The sequence below is a fragment of the Centrocercus urophasianus genome, unplaced genomic scaffold (genome assembly GCF_019232065.1).
Source record: "Centrocercus urophasianus isolate 14NV4802_14NV808 unplaced genomic scaffold, USGS_Curo_1.0 seq_10, whole genome shotgun sequence".
NCBI lineage: Eukaryota > Metazoa > Chordata > Aves > Galliformes > Phasianidae > Centrocercus > Centrocercus urophasianus.
Window position 1 is genome coordinate 69,511,470 of NW_024884142.1, and position 13,076 is coordinate 69,524,545.

The 13,076-nt window shown below is 38.4% G+C and overlaps 1 protein-coding gene across 1 annotated transcript; it reads right to left on the reverse strand.

Moving 5' to 3' along the window:
• Positions 1-1,134: 1,134 nt before the first annotated feature.
• Positions 1,135-12,956, reverse strand: HNRNPU (heterogeneous nuclear ribonucleoprotein U). The gene is made up of 14 exons (XM_042818303.1): positions 12,953-12,956; positions 12,650-12,860; positions 12,442-12,515; positions 10,116-10,255; positions 8,598-8,697; positions 7,435-7,547; positions 6,788-7,051; positions 6,450-6,569; positions 5,899-6,027; positions 5,376-5,544; positions 4,601-4,840; positions 3,920-4,122; positions 2,652-2,723; positions 1,135-2,266 (listed from the first exon to the last, which is right to left on the reverse strand). The coding sequence occupies exons 1-14, from the start codon at positions 12,954-12,956 to the stop codon at positions 2,213-2,215; spliced, it is 1,893 nt and encodes a 630-aa protein (XP_042674237.1). The 3' UTR covers positions 1,135-2,212.
• Positions 12,957-13,076: the final 120 nt, after the last annotated feature.

Sequence of the window (13,076 nt, forward strand, 5' to 3'; positions counted from 1 at the left end):
CCTTCCTCTCCACTGTGGCATTAACACCGCATGTTGAACAGAAGAAAACAGCCCAGACTTTTGCATTAAAATACAAACTTTACAAGCACATAGTAAGTGTAGGCTCTTATATTTCAGTTTAAGACTATATAATTTTATAGAGTACCAAAATAAGCAAAGGATCAGCACTCCATACAAAGTGTTAGGTTCTTAGGAGGAAGGTAGAAGGGAGATGGAATTTAATTACACTAAGATTTTCTTTGCAAGTCTGAAGAAAATTCCATTTCAGCAAAAACAGTTGGGTTTATACTTCTCGTATTTCTAGTTCATTAAATAATGTTTCTTTAAAGACAACTTACATTGTTCTTGTTCAAAGTAAAGGGATGATTTAAAGCAGTATTAACAAGGAGGTGGTGCTGTTAATGTTTAATGTCAATATGCAATGTCATCTGCTATAAAGGCTAGAAGAGCAACACAACTTTATCATTACTTTCAAGGACTATTAGAAATTGACTAACAATTGAGGAAAGTTTCAAGCACACTACACTGCCTCTAGGTCTATGCTGCTGCTGGTAAGCCTCTGCAGTCTGTACACTGCTAACAGGAACTCGGCACACAAATCCCAACTCCCAGCTGCTGGCAGCAATGTTTTCACATGTACACTGTCAGGCCAACTTAGAACAGTTATGTTTCTTCCCTGACTCATGGCATTAAGATGCAGTAAGTTATTAGCTAACATTATCACTACAGTTTTACAAAAGCATAGGTCTGAACAAAACAGCAGTTAAAGCGCTCTGTTTGACTCCAGGATTAATTCTGTGACAACTCGCCTTCTCTATTCCCTGCGGTTTCCTCCTCTACTCCTTCCCTAGTTTCTATTTTACAATAAATAGATTAAGTGGATTTACATGATGCAAGTGAAACTCAGAAGTCTTCTGCCCTACACATGTAACCGTTAAGCTGTGAGATTATACACGTGATACACCTCTAACAGAGCAACCACTGGTTTAGATTATTAAAGAGAAACTTTTTTAAAGAAACACAAGTATTTCAGCATGTACAAAGTAATGAGTTCAGAACTGTCCAACATTGTCACTTCCGTACATTCTCTTCCTCTTTATAGCCTTAAAGGGATTTAGACCTTGATGGCAACAATCCCAAAACAAGAGTAAAATGAATTTATTTTATTGCAAACAAACGTCTAGAGTTAAATTTCTCCACCCACTTTCTTTAAAGAGAAAAGGAATCAGCAGGCTAAGGAGATACACCCATTTGAGAATTGACATGATTAAAAATTAGATATAAAATGGGTGACTCACAGTTTCATTAGCTTACAAAATGGTGGAGTAACTACTACAAGCACACTAGGTATACAGTATTTTGTGGGGAAGTTATACAGACACACAGCTAACTTCATATAGATCCCATTAGACAACTGGATTTACAACAAGTTTTGTTTAATAAGAAATGGGCAAAGCCAGCTTCTTTTCAGAATCAAAATGCAGAACAAATGGAAAAGAAATTATGGTGGTGTACCTTCACAAGTTTGAGCCTCCACAAGTAACGCAACCAAGTTTTACAACTTTAAGAGCTTCTACATACACTCCACCTTCACTATTTAGCTCCAGGTTTCTTCTTCAGCCCCATCTTATTGAATTCCAAATGTTACAAAAAAGTCCTAGTTTATTGCCAGAAACTTTTACCTCCCCCTTCCCTCCTCCCCACCCAAAAGCATTATAGAGAGGATGGAGTGTAATATGGAGCTTTACATTATATATTCATGAGGGCTACGAAGGAGCCTCCACACGAATCTGGTTGCTCATATTTCGATCGTATTGTGACACGACTCACGACTGTTTCTTAGAAATTGGGGTAAGTGGGGAAAAAGGAGAAAATTCTTTAATAAAAAGACACCAGGTACAAAGCAACGTTTTACTTTTGTTGTGGTAAAAAAAAAAAAGTCACATTTTACAGATAAAATGTAGAACCCTGAAATACTGACACATTCTCTTATCGTGCACAATGCTGAGGTTCTCTTACGAATCACTTTAAAACTGCAATTAAAAATGTACAAAAAAAGAAAAGAAAAAAAATCAACCCACAAAGCTTCTAAAAAAGGAACCCGCAGGCACTTCCTCTTGTGGAATGTTTAAAAAGTTAGCCTACTAAAGAAAACAGTCGACTTCTTGTGAAGGTTTGGGAGAAATATGTATCAGTTCATTTATTTGGGTATTCAATAATATCCTTGGTGATAATGCTGACTCCATGGCTTCTGACCCCAGAATTGCTGCAATAAATGGATAAATAGTTAGTTTAATGTGTTATCACATAACACACTCCTTACAGAAAAAGTTTTTATACAGATATCTAACTTCTCCAGGAACCTGAGATTAAAATCCTCTCAAATAGCAGCAAATTCCAAAACAACTGGACAGTTACATTCTCCTCACAGTAGCATCACGGAGCCAAACACTTCTTGCCATTAAGACCGATAAGCCATAGCCGATACCTGATACATCAAAACAGATTAAGCTTTGCAGAGAAAACTATTCATAATATTAGTTGGCATTAGAAGATGCTGCTATCTGGTGTTGGTTACACATTTATTTCTAAGCATTCTCAAACATCCGACGGTCAAATGAAGAGGAAAAAGTGCGGTTATTACTACTTACACCCTGCTGCCACTGGTTGTAGCCCTGAGATTGGTTTTTGTAGCCACGATTATTCCCCCTTCCTCTGAAGTTCTGCAAGAGGACAACAGTTTTGAGCCACCTCATCCATGCAGACTTCTCAGAAATACAACAATTCTTCTACTGCCACCAAAACATCATGTTATACCCAATCTTTCAAATATCAGTATCAGGTCTGGGTTAAAACAACAACGTAATACCAAACGCCCGTCTCTTTAAGCTGCTTCTTCAAACTTGGCTGTTCAGTGCTGGTGGTTTTACCCCAGACTCAGACTACTATTGCCAATGGTCTGGAAAGCTGGCTAATCCAGTTTTGACTCACCCTATATCCAGCTACTAAACTGCCACTAGGACAACTAAAAATACTAGAGCTTGCCTATTTTTAGTTAGGAAAGACTGTAGTTGCTACAAGGATGTTATCTGATCGGACAAAAGGATATGGGTCATACAACTTAAAATAGAAGAGTTAAGTCACAAAACTTTAAATAAAAGCTACAGTATAAGAGACTCCTTGATATTGGTAGATAAAATACTGCATTTCCTGTTTGTATTAGACAAACCTGTGCCATGTTTATTAGCTTGGGCTCCATCTGCTGGCTCTTCTGTAATCAAATTTACTGTTTTCAAGTACTTTCACTGATACTGTGACAGTTTAAGACTCAGACTGGTATGTCTTTGATAGTTTGACACAAGATGTCACAACAAAGACTCTACAGAGCTATTTTCAGAAAATTCTTTAAATGACTTCACCTTCAACACAGATGCACTCTGACCTTAAAGTCAAACAATGGTTACTGATGTTGTAGGTCAGAGCCCATGGGGGAATGAAACAACTTATTAGCATAGCTGTTCCTATATGGACTTTTGCACACCTTTGCAGTATCAAAAGCAATGCCCAGCTCTAAGTTAAACTCAAACTGTTGGACTATAAACCAGACTTAAGCATGAACTGCATGGGGCAACTCTACAGTCTGTCACAGAAACTCAGACTATGAACTGCTTTACCATGGAATAGAAACCCTAACAATCTTCAGCTTTAGCAGGACTAAGTCTTACTAGGAAACCACCACATCAGTGTTAGCTTTTCTTAGGGCTCTAGGCACGTACTCTTAGCTGGAAAGTTAGATCTTTTGCTATGGAACTAAGTGTACTAAGCTTGCCATTATCCACAGCTAACAAGTCTTTCAACAAGAGAACATTAATCCAGAGTACGGCATATCAACTAGTAACTCCCCCATCAAAAGCATTACCTGGTTGTAGTTTCCCCTGTTGGGCATTCCACCTCTGTTATAGTTTCCTCTGTTTGAGTAGCCACCTCTGCTAGGAAAGACAGGGCCACGAGGATAAGGATAGCCAATGGCACCGCTGCTGCCGCCGCCGCCACCACCTCCTCCACCACCACGCTGTGGCATATTGCCTCCCCTCCTGTTGTATCCACCTCGATTGCCTGGGACTGCAGAGAAAATGTTTGCTTGATTCAAGTAACTACCAGGTCTTAAGTGTTTCTCACATAGAAAAAAATAGCTCGAAATAGAGACTCTTAATGAAGGTGAAAAAACAAGATGCCAACATTCATTGCAAAAGTTCTGATGCAAAGATTTCAACATAGCCTTTTTTCCATGATGACCAAGTGATGTAAGGGTACAAAATACCCTCTTAAAACGGCGTTTGACACAGGGAAGCACTAAATCTACAGTAAGAACTTAAACTGTACCTCAAACTACACAGTGTAATTTTTTGTGATCCTCAGTTGTAACACATCAGAAAATTAGCTTTGCACTAAAGGTCAGGCTATTAAAAACTAACCGGAGCCAAAAATCTACATTACTGTCACATAATGGTTGCAATTCAAGTAGGACAAGCTTCTCTTTTTCTTATTTTTGCAAAGTATCTGTTGTCCCCAAAATTCATACACTTATTTCTAGGCTCACCTCCTCCTCTGAAGTTGCCACGCATGTTGAATCCTCCACGCCCCCTTTGCCCTCTATTAAACTGATTTTTATTGCTCTTCTTGTTTTTCTTTGAGCCAGTGTTCTGCTTCTTTTCTGGCGGAAGAGATTTCTTACTTTCTTCTTTATATTGTTCCAAGAGTTTCTGAGCTTCTTCTTTTTGCAACTCTACATAGATTATTTCATCAAAACATTCTGCTACCTCTGGCAGTGTGAAGTTCCCTATAATTGCAAAAACACTGAGTATTCAGCATCTCCATTCAGCTACAATTCAAGCTGTATTTTTAAATACCTTTCTCTCATTCTTCCTCCCACCCCCAACATTCTCTCAGCATAGGGACAAAATTACGTAATTTGAGCAGTAAAGAAAGGTAAGAGTGACAAAAGAAATAAAAGGGTCTCCATGGAGTTACCAGTACTGTTCCAAACCTTGAAAGCATTCTGCCTATGCTTTTTTTTTTCTTTTATAAGCCTCCACTCACAACACCAGTTTCTGCCAAATATGTCACTTAAATAGGGCACTTTATGCCAAGACAGCTTTGTGCATCTGCATGAAGCATATCAGCATAAATGAGTAGTGTTAAGGACTGCAGCAGAGGGAACACAATATAGTGTTGTCCTACAAGTTACAATAGTCTTCCAGTTTTGTTTAAGTACAGCTGTTTAAGATAACGTAAATTTTTAGATTTCAGGTTTACTTAATCCTTTAAGCAGATATTCAGCATCCTAAAACACAGTATAGGATTATGTTCCATGCCTTTCATTTTGAGAACTGCATGCTCTGGAAGATCTTTTCCCTCCACCTCTGCCTTCTTTTGTGTTCTTTGCTTGTAGTCTTCATCTTTTGGGCAAACAACAACTGCTTTGCGCTGGAAGCCTGCAAACAGGCACATTTTTCTCCTCTGCGCAGCTGCAGACACATTTGTCTGAAAAAAATGCAGTAACTTACTACACGTAGCTGTCATTGTAAGAGTTAAGGAAGTCAACTTATGGTGTATAGACTTCACCTCTACAAGAGCTTGCATTGAAGTTTACAAATAACTGGATATAAAGAAGCTGCATAATGCAAAGTTACGAACGACCGAGCTCATATCAAAGTGTTACACTACTCCTCCCACATCCCAAAGAAGTTCAGAAAAGCATTTGTAGTAGCATCTCAACTTTGCGCATTAAGTCAGCAAGTGAAACAACCGCTATTAAAATATAACTTTAATCCCACTTAATTACTACATTACAGCCTAGAGCAAAATTCCTTAACAAGTTTTTACTGAAGCTTCTACCTGATCCAAAATGAAATTCCGCTTCTTACGAGCTGCAATCTCAATGAATTTTCCAAGACACTGTGGAGCTCGCTGCAACAGTGTGTTCAGTTTCCCAGTGTCTGCCATCTGCCGTTTAAAACCTGCAACCTATAGAAATTTGAGTTAAAGCAGACCCAACCCATACAACTGAGATTTTGCTTTAATGAATTTATCTTCCAGTGGCTTCAAGACCACAAATACAAGCTTCTGATTCAATTTCTTTACTAACAAGGAATTTGTGTGGATTGACACAGCTGAATCTAAGGTATGCTCATTATACTACTGATTCAAAGCTGCTGTACTGAGGACAACAAATGGGTAAACATCAATGACTTATTGATACTTATTACAAAAGAAACTTCAGAATCTGGCTGTGCTGTGCATGACAAGTAGCTCAGTCCGGTAAAATCTTTAACAGTCACAGTCAATCAAATAATGATCATGTGTTTCTTAGATTACTTAGATTGAAGGGAACTCCCTGGCACCCACAGACCTTGGATTTACAGCAAGTCTTCAAACAATCAACTTACCATCATTTTGTCCATAATAGTATTAGTCCCAAGAATGTTGTATTTCCCAGGATTTGCTGCTGCATGTTTAGTTACCCATGTAGTCTTGCCAGCTCCAGGCAATCCAATCATCATCACCACCTATTACAACATGTTCCATATTTGAGATGCTAGCTCAAGATAATATTTAGTAAGCAACTTAGCCTAGCAAACCCAACAGAAATCTAGTATGGAGAGAGTCACACGTTACTCAGTATTAAAGTCTTCAAACAAAAAGGTGAATTTTCTATAACGGCTTAAAAATCCAACGATTCCATTCATCTCCCCTCAACAACTTCTGAGATAACCAGGAATCTTACCTCACAATCTTTCTTTTGCTCAGGTCCCTTTGGTCCTCGAACCCGATCTTCCAGGGGGACCTTCTGGATGAAGGTATACTCTTCAGGTACAGGAAAGTAAGGTTCATCTTTCTGACCGAAGTTGAACTCAACTGCACAGTTATGGCAGAGAACATGTGGAAAGAGCGGGCGCCCATCAAGAACTTCCTTACTAATTTTGAATGCAACACCAAGCTCTTGTCCGTTCTTGGAATATGAGAGCTCCACTTCATCACCATCAAAATTCTGTTTTACAGACAAAGCATTAGTTTGTGTAAAAACATTCACATTGCATTGTTAAGGTGCATTACCCGTTTCACCATATTAACTGCGTTTATTTAGCTTTTATAATATCATTATAAAACAAAGTAATTCCTTACACTGGGAGACAGTCTTTAAATGTCAATGATCATGTTAAGGTGTGATCGTTTTTTTTAAAGCCTTGAAAAACATGAAAAAGGTTGACAGCAGCCACTGCTGATTATACACGCTACTTCTACCTTCTCAATGTATTAAACAACTTGTCTTTCTTCAAGTTTTCCTGGATTTGATCTACTGCTTCTCACATTAAAGCAGCCTGAAAATTAAAGGATGTTTTTCCTCAAGAGAATACTTAAGAGAAAACTTACAGCAAAACATCCAATCACATCATTTTCATCAAACTTCTCACCAAAGTCTTCAGTCTCACAATTGCATGTCTTTATTCCTTTTAGAGAATATCCGTAAGAAAATTCTTCTTCACCTGAAGAAGAAATTTCAACTTATTAAAAATATGTATTTTCTGTTGAGAAATGCAATCATTTTACAATTACTTAAGTGAACTGCTGTTCAGAATATTTCCATTGATGCCAAAACAAGCTATCACCCCCAGAATAGCTACAGCTGTTTCTTGCGTTGAAGAATTCAATACTCTCATTTAAAATTGAACAGCAGCATTTTCCTCACCCTAACCTTAAAAGCTTTATGCTACTGGTTCTAGATTCTTGGTGACAAAATGCTGAAACTCTAGCTAAAGACACGAGTAAGTATTCTTAAACTCTGAAGACCTGTGCATCAGTATACCTGTAACGCAGTTAGTCAGAAAGGCACTTCTGAATTAAGCCTCCAGTAGCACTTACCCCTCCCCATTTTAAAGGGAGTTTAGCAGACATTCAGCCTATGCGACAGCTGAGGATGAAGCTGCAAGGAACAAGCTAACAGCAAGTGTCAAACACAAGAACTCAGATGGAATTTAAGTACTTATAACTAGAAAGTTGCTGGTATCAGAATGTCCATATTCATACACATTTTCCACAGACATATCTCATCAGCAGCTATTAGTTAGGAATACCATAATTTTCTCCCCCTTTATCTACTGAAGTTGTTGTTCCAGCTCCTTTTAGAAAAAAGATTTCTGCCCATCAACCCCAAGAGAATAGTAATTATCTGCAAATTTTTCTTCCTTGAGTAAGCCTTATAATCACAAAACAGAAGTAATAAAAAAGCCATTGCAATTTATGACACTACACATAAATCCTTAAAGACTTCCTTAAAGTTTCAAGGAATGTTTTTCACAACCCACATAGAGAGAATTAATTCTCAAATCACATATTTCTAAAAATCTTGAACAGTTAAGCTTGTCTGTCCCAATAATAAATTCCCACAATGTCCAGTGAATAACTCAAGACCCCTTTCCAAAACACATGGACTACAATCATTGAGTTTCACAGCCACTTTTCTCTAAGCCAGAAGGAAAACTTCAACCACACAGACAATACATAACACAGAATGAAATAAATACTTGAGGTCTTACCAAGCAACATTCCACTTGTGTTCAGTGACCAGCCAACTCGCACCTCATGTATATCAATGTCTTTTGTATACAGGTGTTTAACAGGAATCTTTTCTGTAACCTAGTTTTAAATTATTCATTAAAAGTTATGTTGTGTTTTTTAAGACTCTGACAAGAAAGAATCAACATAACATCCAGAACCTTTATTCTCTGCTTACATCTTTACAAGTCTGAACTATTTTTATTATTTATTTATTTATTTTTGCTTAAATACGAGAGTTAAGCACATCTGTGAAATCACAAACCAGTCACTAAACATTCAAGTCTCTTGACTGATACAGATGCAAGACATCGTATACCTTCAGAGCACTTAATCATAGCACTCTCTGGGTAGTCACAAATATCAACCCCCTTGATAGCATATTAAAATTACAGCCTACAAGGAATATATCCTTATCAATTAGAAGCTCTGCTACAACTTCGGGATTAACAACACATTTCTTTGCCAATAAAGTGTGGTATGAGATGAAAACAGCGTTCTGGACAGAGCTGGGGAAATACTACACTCATCCCTTTCCCAGAGGGAGCAGAGATCCTGGGCAAGTTGCCAACTACCAAACAACATAACCAGATTCAAAAATCTCACCCAAGAGCATTGCAAGCTGAAGGCAACCAGCTCTTCCTCTAATTGCATTTTATAAAACGTCACCAAATTGAAGTGGGAAAAAAAATTACACGGCCGTTAGGCCACCACTTTTCACAAATATTTGAGTCACGTGACCAAGGAAAAGCTTAAAAAGTAACAGGGCAATAAATACAATGTTTCATGTTGTTGTCCTCCCAGAGTTATAGTCACCAAGGAATGGGATCACCACCAACTTAATGTTACCAGTTAGATTTGGAAGTAGTGCAAGAAGTGAACAGAATAAGCACATACCCACATACATCCTAACCAAATAAGGCTTTAATGCCCTTCAAAATAAAAATATTTGGCTTTGTGACTTCTGATTTTCTTCCCTCACAAGTGGAAGGTATCTGTTTCTTGTAAGGCTGATTGCTCTTCTCCATTCCAGCCCTCTAAATTCAAGAGCCCAGCTAAATACTCACACTTCTGTGTAAACAAGGCAAAATTATTCAGGTTGGAAGGGACCTCTGCAGGTCAGCTACCAAACTCCCTCAATATTTTCTTTCTGTCATTATTTTTGGAAGATCTGAACTTCCTGTAATCTTCACAAAGTACACACAAGTGAGCTGCTGACTATTATTTTAATTCTTTATGTTTTGGTGCATTGAAGTGCCATCTAAAATTCTTGGTTCAAAACTACATGAAGTTGTATGTTCATGGCACGTGCAACTTTCTTTTCACATCAAGTTCTTAAAAAAAGAAAGCAGATTCACAAATTAAGACATCTCTCATTGAGAGCCGTTTCTCAGCCTCGTTAAAGAATTCTTTCTTTAAGATGCAAGACTGAAACAAAGCATAAAGAGTAAAATATTTAGCTACCCAAAACAGCCTCCCACAAAAAACTGAAGTCTTACCTTCATCTCAAAGCAGACTTTGCCTTTAGAAACTCCATAGGAAGCTCTCCCCCCAGCCCAAAGGAAAGCAAAGCTTTCCATGGTCAGTGAGGAAGCACTAAACCGGTCTCTTGAGATTTTAAAATGCAGGTCACAGTTATCTGTTGACAAAAACCATTGTGTACTTCAGTTAAGAAAAAAAACAAACAACAACAAAACACACCACCAAAAAACAACAAAACACAACTTTCCAATTTCATGCATTAAAAGTGATTTCAGTTTTCTAAGGTGATTTTAGGACAAATAGCTGCCATTTGGCAAATGCTAACCATCTTTTAGGAAAGGAAGTGAACACATGTCAAAAAACTGAGGACAACACAACTAATAACAAAGATGATTTGCAAGGTGCCATCTTCCACCATTAAGTTCCCAGGCTTTTTTTCCCCCCGATGTGCCTAAACACTCCGCTTCCATCTCACATATCACAACCTTTTTTTGTCAGTTACTCAATGCAGAATATCTGGAATACGCATGATGCTCTTTGAGCTACTTGCTAGATACCTTTCTGCAAAGCCTTACTCCTTGTGTCTGAAAGCAGTTAAATGCAAACACAGGTATTTTTGTTTAAGTACTGCAAGTAGTACCGTCATCTTCAGGAGACATACAGTCCTTTAGCAAGTCCAATTAGATTAAGCCAATAAAATAAAGTCAGTTAAGTGCAGATAAGCACACAGCACGTGATAAGTGAGCTCATTTTGTGTAAAGAAAAACAACAAAAAACAACCCAACCAATCACAATCTCAGCATGAACTCAACTATCATTTTGAGAGACCCCTAGGAACTTTAAATGGAACCTTTGTTACATAGACATCCTTCAGGGCTGCTGCACTGTAAAGTTTCAAATTTATCTTCCAGTAGCTTTAAAAATGACAATTTAAAGTGGTAACATGAGGTGCAGGATATGGCACTTGAATTCCCCAGAGTAAGGAATCCACAGAAGAAACTCTGAACCTATTTAACAGTTACAGGAAAGGTGTAAAATTAGCAACCAGAGTTATCTTCTGCCCTAGCAGAAAGTCTGTATGATGCCCAAGCACACCAAAATGCAGTTGTCCCTGCATTTTATTACTGGCAATTCTCAAACAGGAGATCTTGTTTGCACAAAGCCATCTGCAGCTATAGTTAGGTCTTGAGCATTCCTGTTAATACTTCTAACTGTTGCAGGAAAACCAAACAAAAAAGATCTGAAGAATAAAACAGCGTAGGTTACTTTTAAAGCAACACACAAGAAAAGAATTTCTGGTCAAAATGCTCTTCAGAGACAGGAGTAAAAGAAGCACTTAAGAGCACTAAACCTCTTAGAGGTCTTGATTGTGACAGTCAAAAAAGAGAGCCAAGCTGTTATACAATTCACTCTTTAAAGCTGTGGTTGACTGGGTGCTCCCAACAGCCTGCTGATACTTTCAGTTACAGTTCATCCATAACAGAACTTTCTACTAGATACAATAATCACAAGTAGCAACTAGTCAGTTATTGGGAGAGTTAAGAACTCCCACAAAGATGGCTACTCACCAAGTTAGCAGCTAGAAGATAATGGCACATTCAGCAAAATACGTGGCTGTAAACTAATGCCTCCTTCCATTTCAAAACATTTCTCAGGAAGAGAAAACCTGAAACTACTAGCAAATATGCCAAATGAAGCCAAAACTTAAGGTCTCATTTCACGGCATTTTAAGAATCCAGCAAGTCAGTGCATTACCTGAAGTTTTTAATTCTGCACTAACTTCTCATACTTACCCAAAAGAACAAGTTTTTACCCTGGTCATGGTATACCACAGTAGTACTTACACAAATCACCTCCACACCACCTCCAACTCTCAGAATACATGAATGGGTCATTTATTTTTTCTAGAAGACTTAAGCTGATTGATTGTTAAATTTCTCAGAAAACAGCAGAAGAAACCCCAAACTTGCTGACACATAAATAAGACTAGCATAACTACTATTGGTACTTTAAAGGAGAAGATGATGTGCATCGTTATCAATTTCTCAAGTTGCTTCAAGCATCATCTATACATACTGAACACTCAGTCAATTTTTCCATATGCAACACTAGTATTTCATTTAAAATTTCTTCAGCAAATTATTATGTAAAAATTTATCTGCATATTGTCAATATGAAGGCTCACGTACCCTTTTGTATGCTAAGACTGAAGGAACAAACATCTCTATGCTGCTTGGTAACGTAAGTCACCAAACATTTTACTCCACATTTCTGAAATATGGGGCTCTAAGATTAAAGACAATACTGTATCTTTGCAGACCAAAGGAAAGCACGGGTACTCACAGGTATCGAGACACACCACTGTGTCATCAAAATGTTCATCTTCTTCTTCAACGGGTGGTTGAGGGGACTTGGCCCTAAGGAAAAAAAAAAAAAGCAAAGACTGAAGCCAGGCATTCTCCCAGTGCAAGAGAAAACATTTTTTTTAGAGTAAGCCCATCTTACCTCTCCTCACTGACAAAATGGTGCCCAGCATGGAAAACTTATTTACCTGCTGTACTTATTTTCTTCAATGTATTCAAAATATCCTCGGCCGTGGTCTTCACGTGGTCTCTTGACGCCCCTCTTTTTCTCACCAGGTTTTTGTTCTGTTTTGCCATCTCCTGTAATAAAATCAATGATCTTTAGCACCAAGAAGGAACTCTTCAGTTGGAAATAAAATCTGTTAACAACGCTTTCGACTTCGGAAAGCGCAAGAGCACCTACGGCAAAACAATAGCAGCCCACGGAAGAATCCCGTTTTTCACTATAATAATAATAACATCGTATCAAGTTTTCTCCGGGGACTCAAAACCCATCCGCTAAACCGCCCCGAACCGCGACCACCGAAGCACCGCGAGGCCGAGCGAAAGCCCGGCCCGCAGCCGTGCGCAGCGCCGAGGAGCGGACAAAGCGGCGCGGCGCCGCCCGGCCCGCAC

What these genes read in the sequence shown, in the direction of transcription:
- HNRNPU (XM_042818303.1), bottom strand. An exon ending in CACAAGTGGAATGTTGCTTG is followed by an intron (nt 7,548 to 8,597) that starts GTAAGACCTCAA and finishes TTTCTTCTTCAG; the next exon opens with GTGAAGAAGAATTTTCTTAC. An exon ending in ATGTGATTGGATGTTTTGCT is followed by an intron (nt 7,052 to 7,434) that starts GTAAGTTTTCTC and finishes TCTGTAAAACAG; the next exon opens with AATTTTGATGGTGATGAAGT.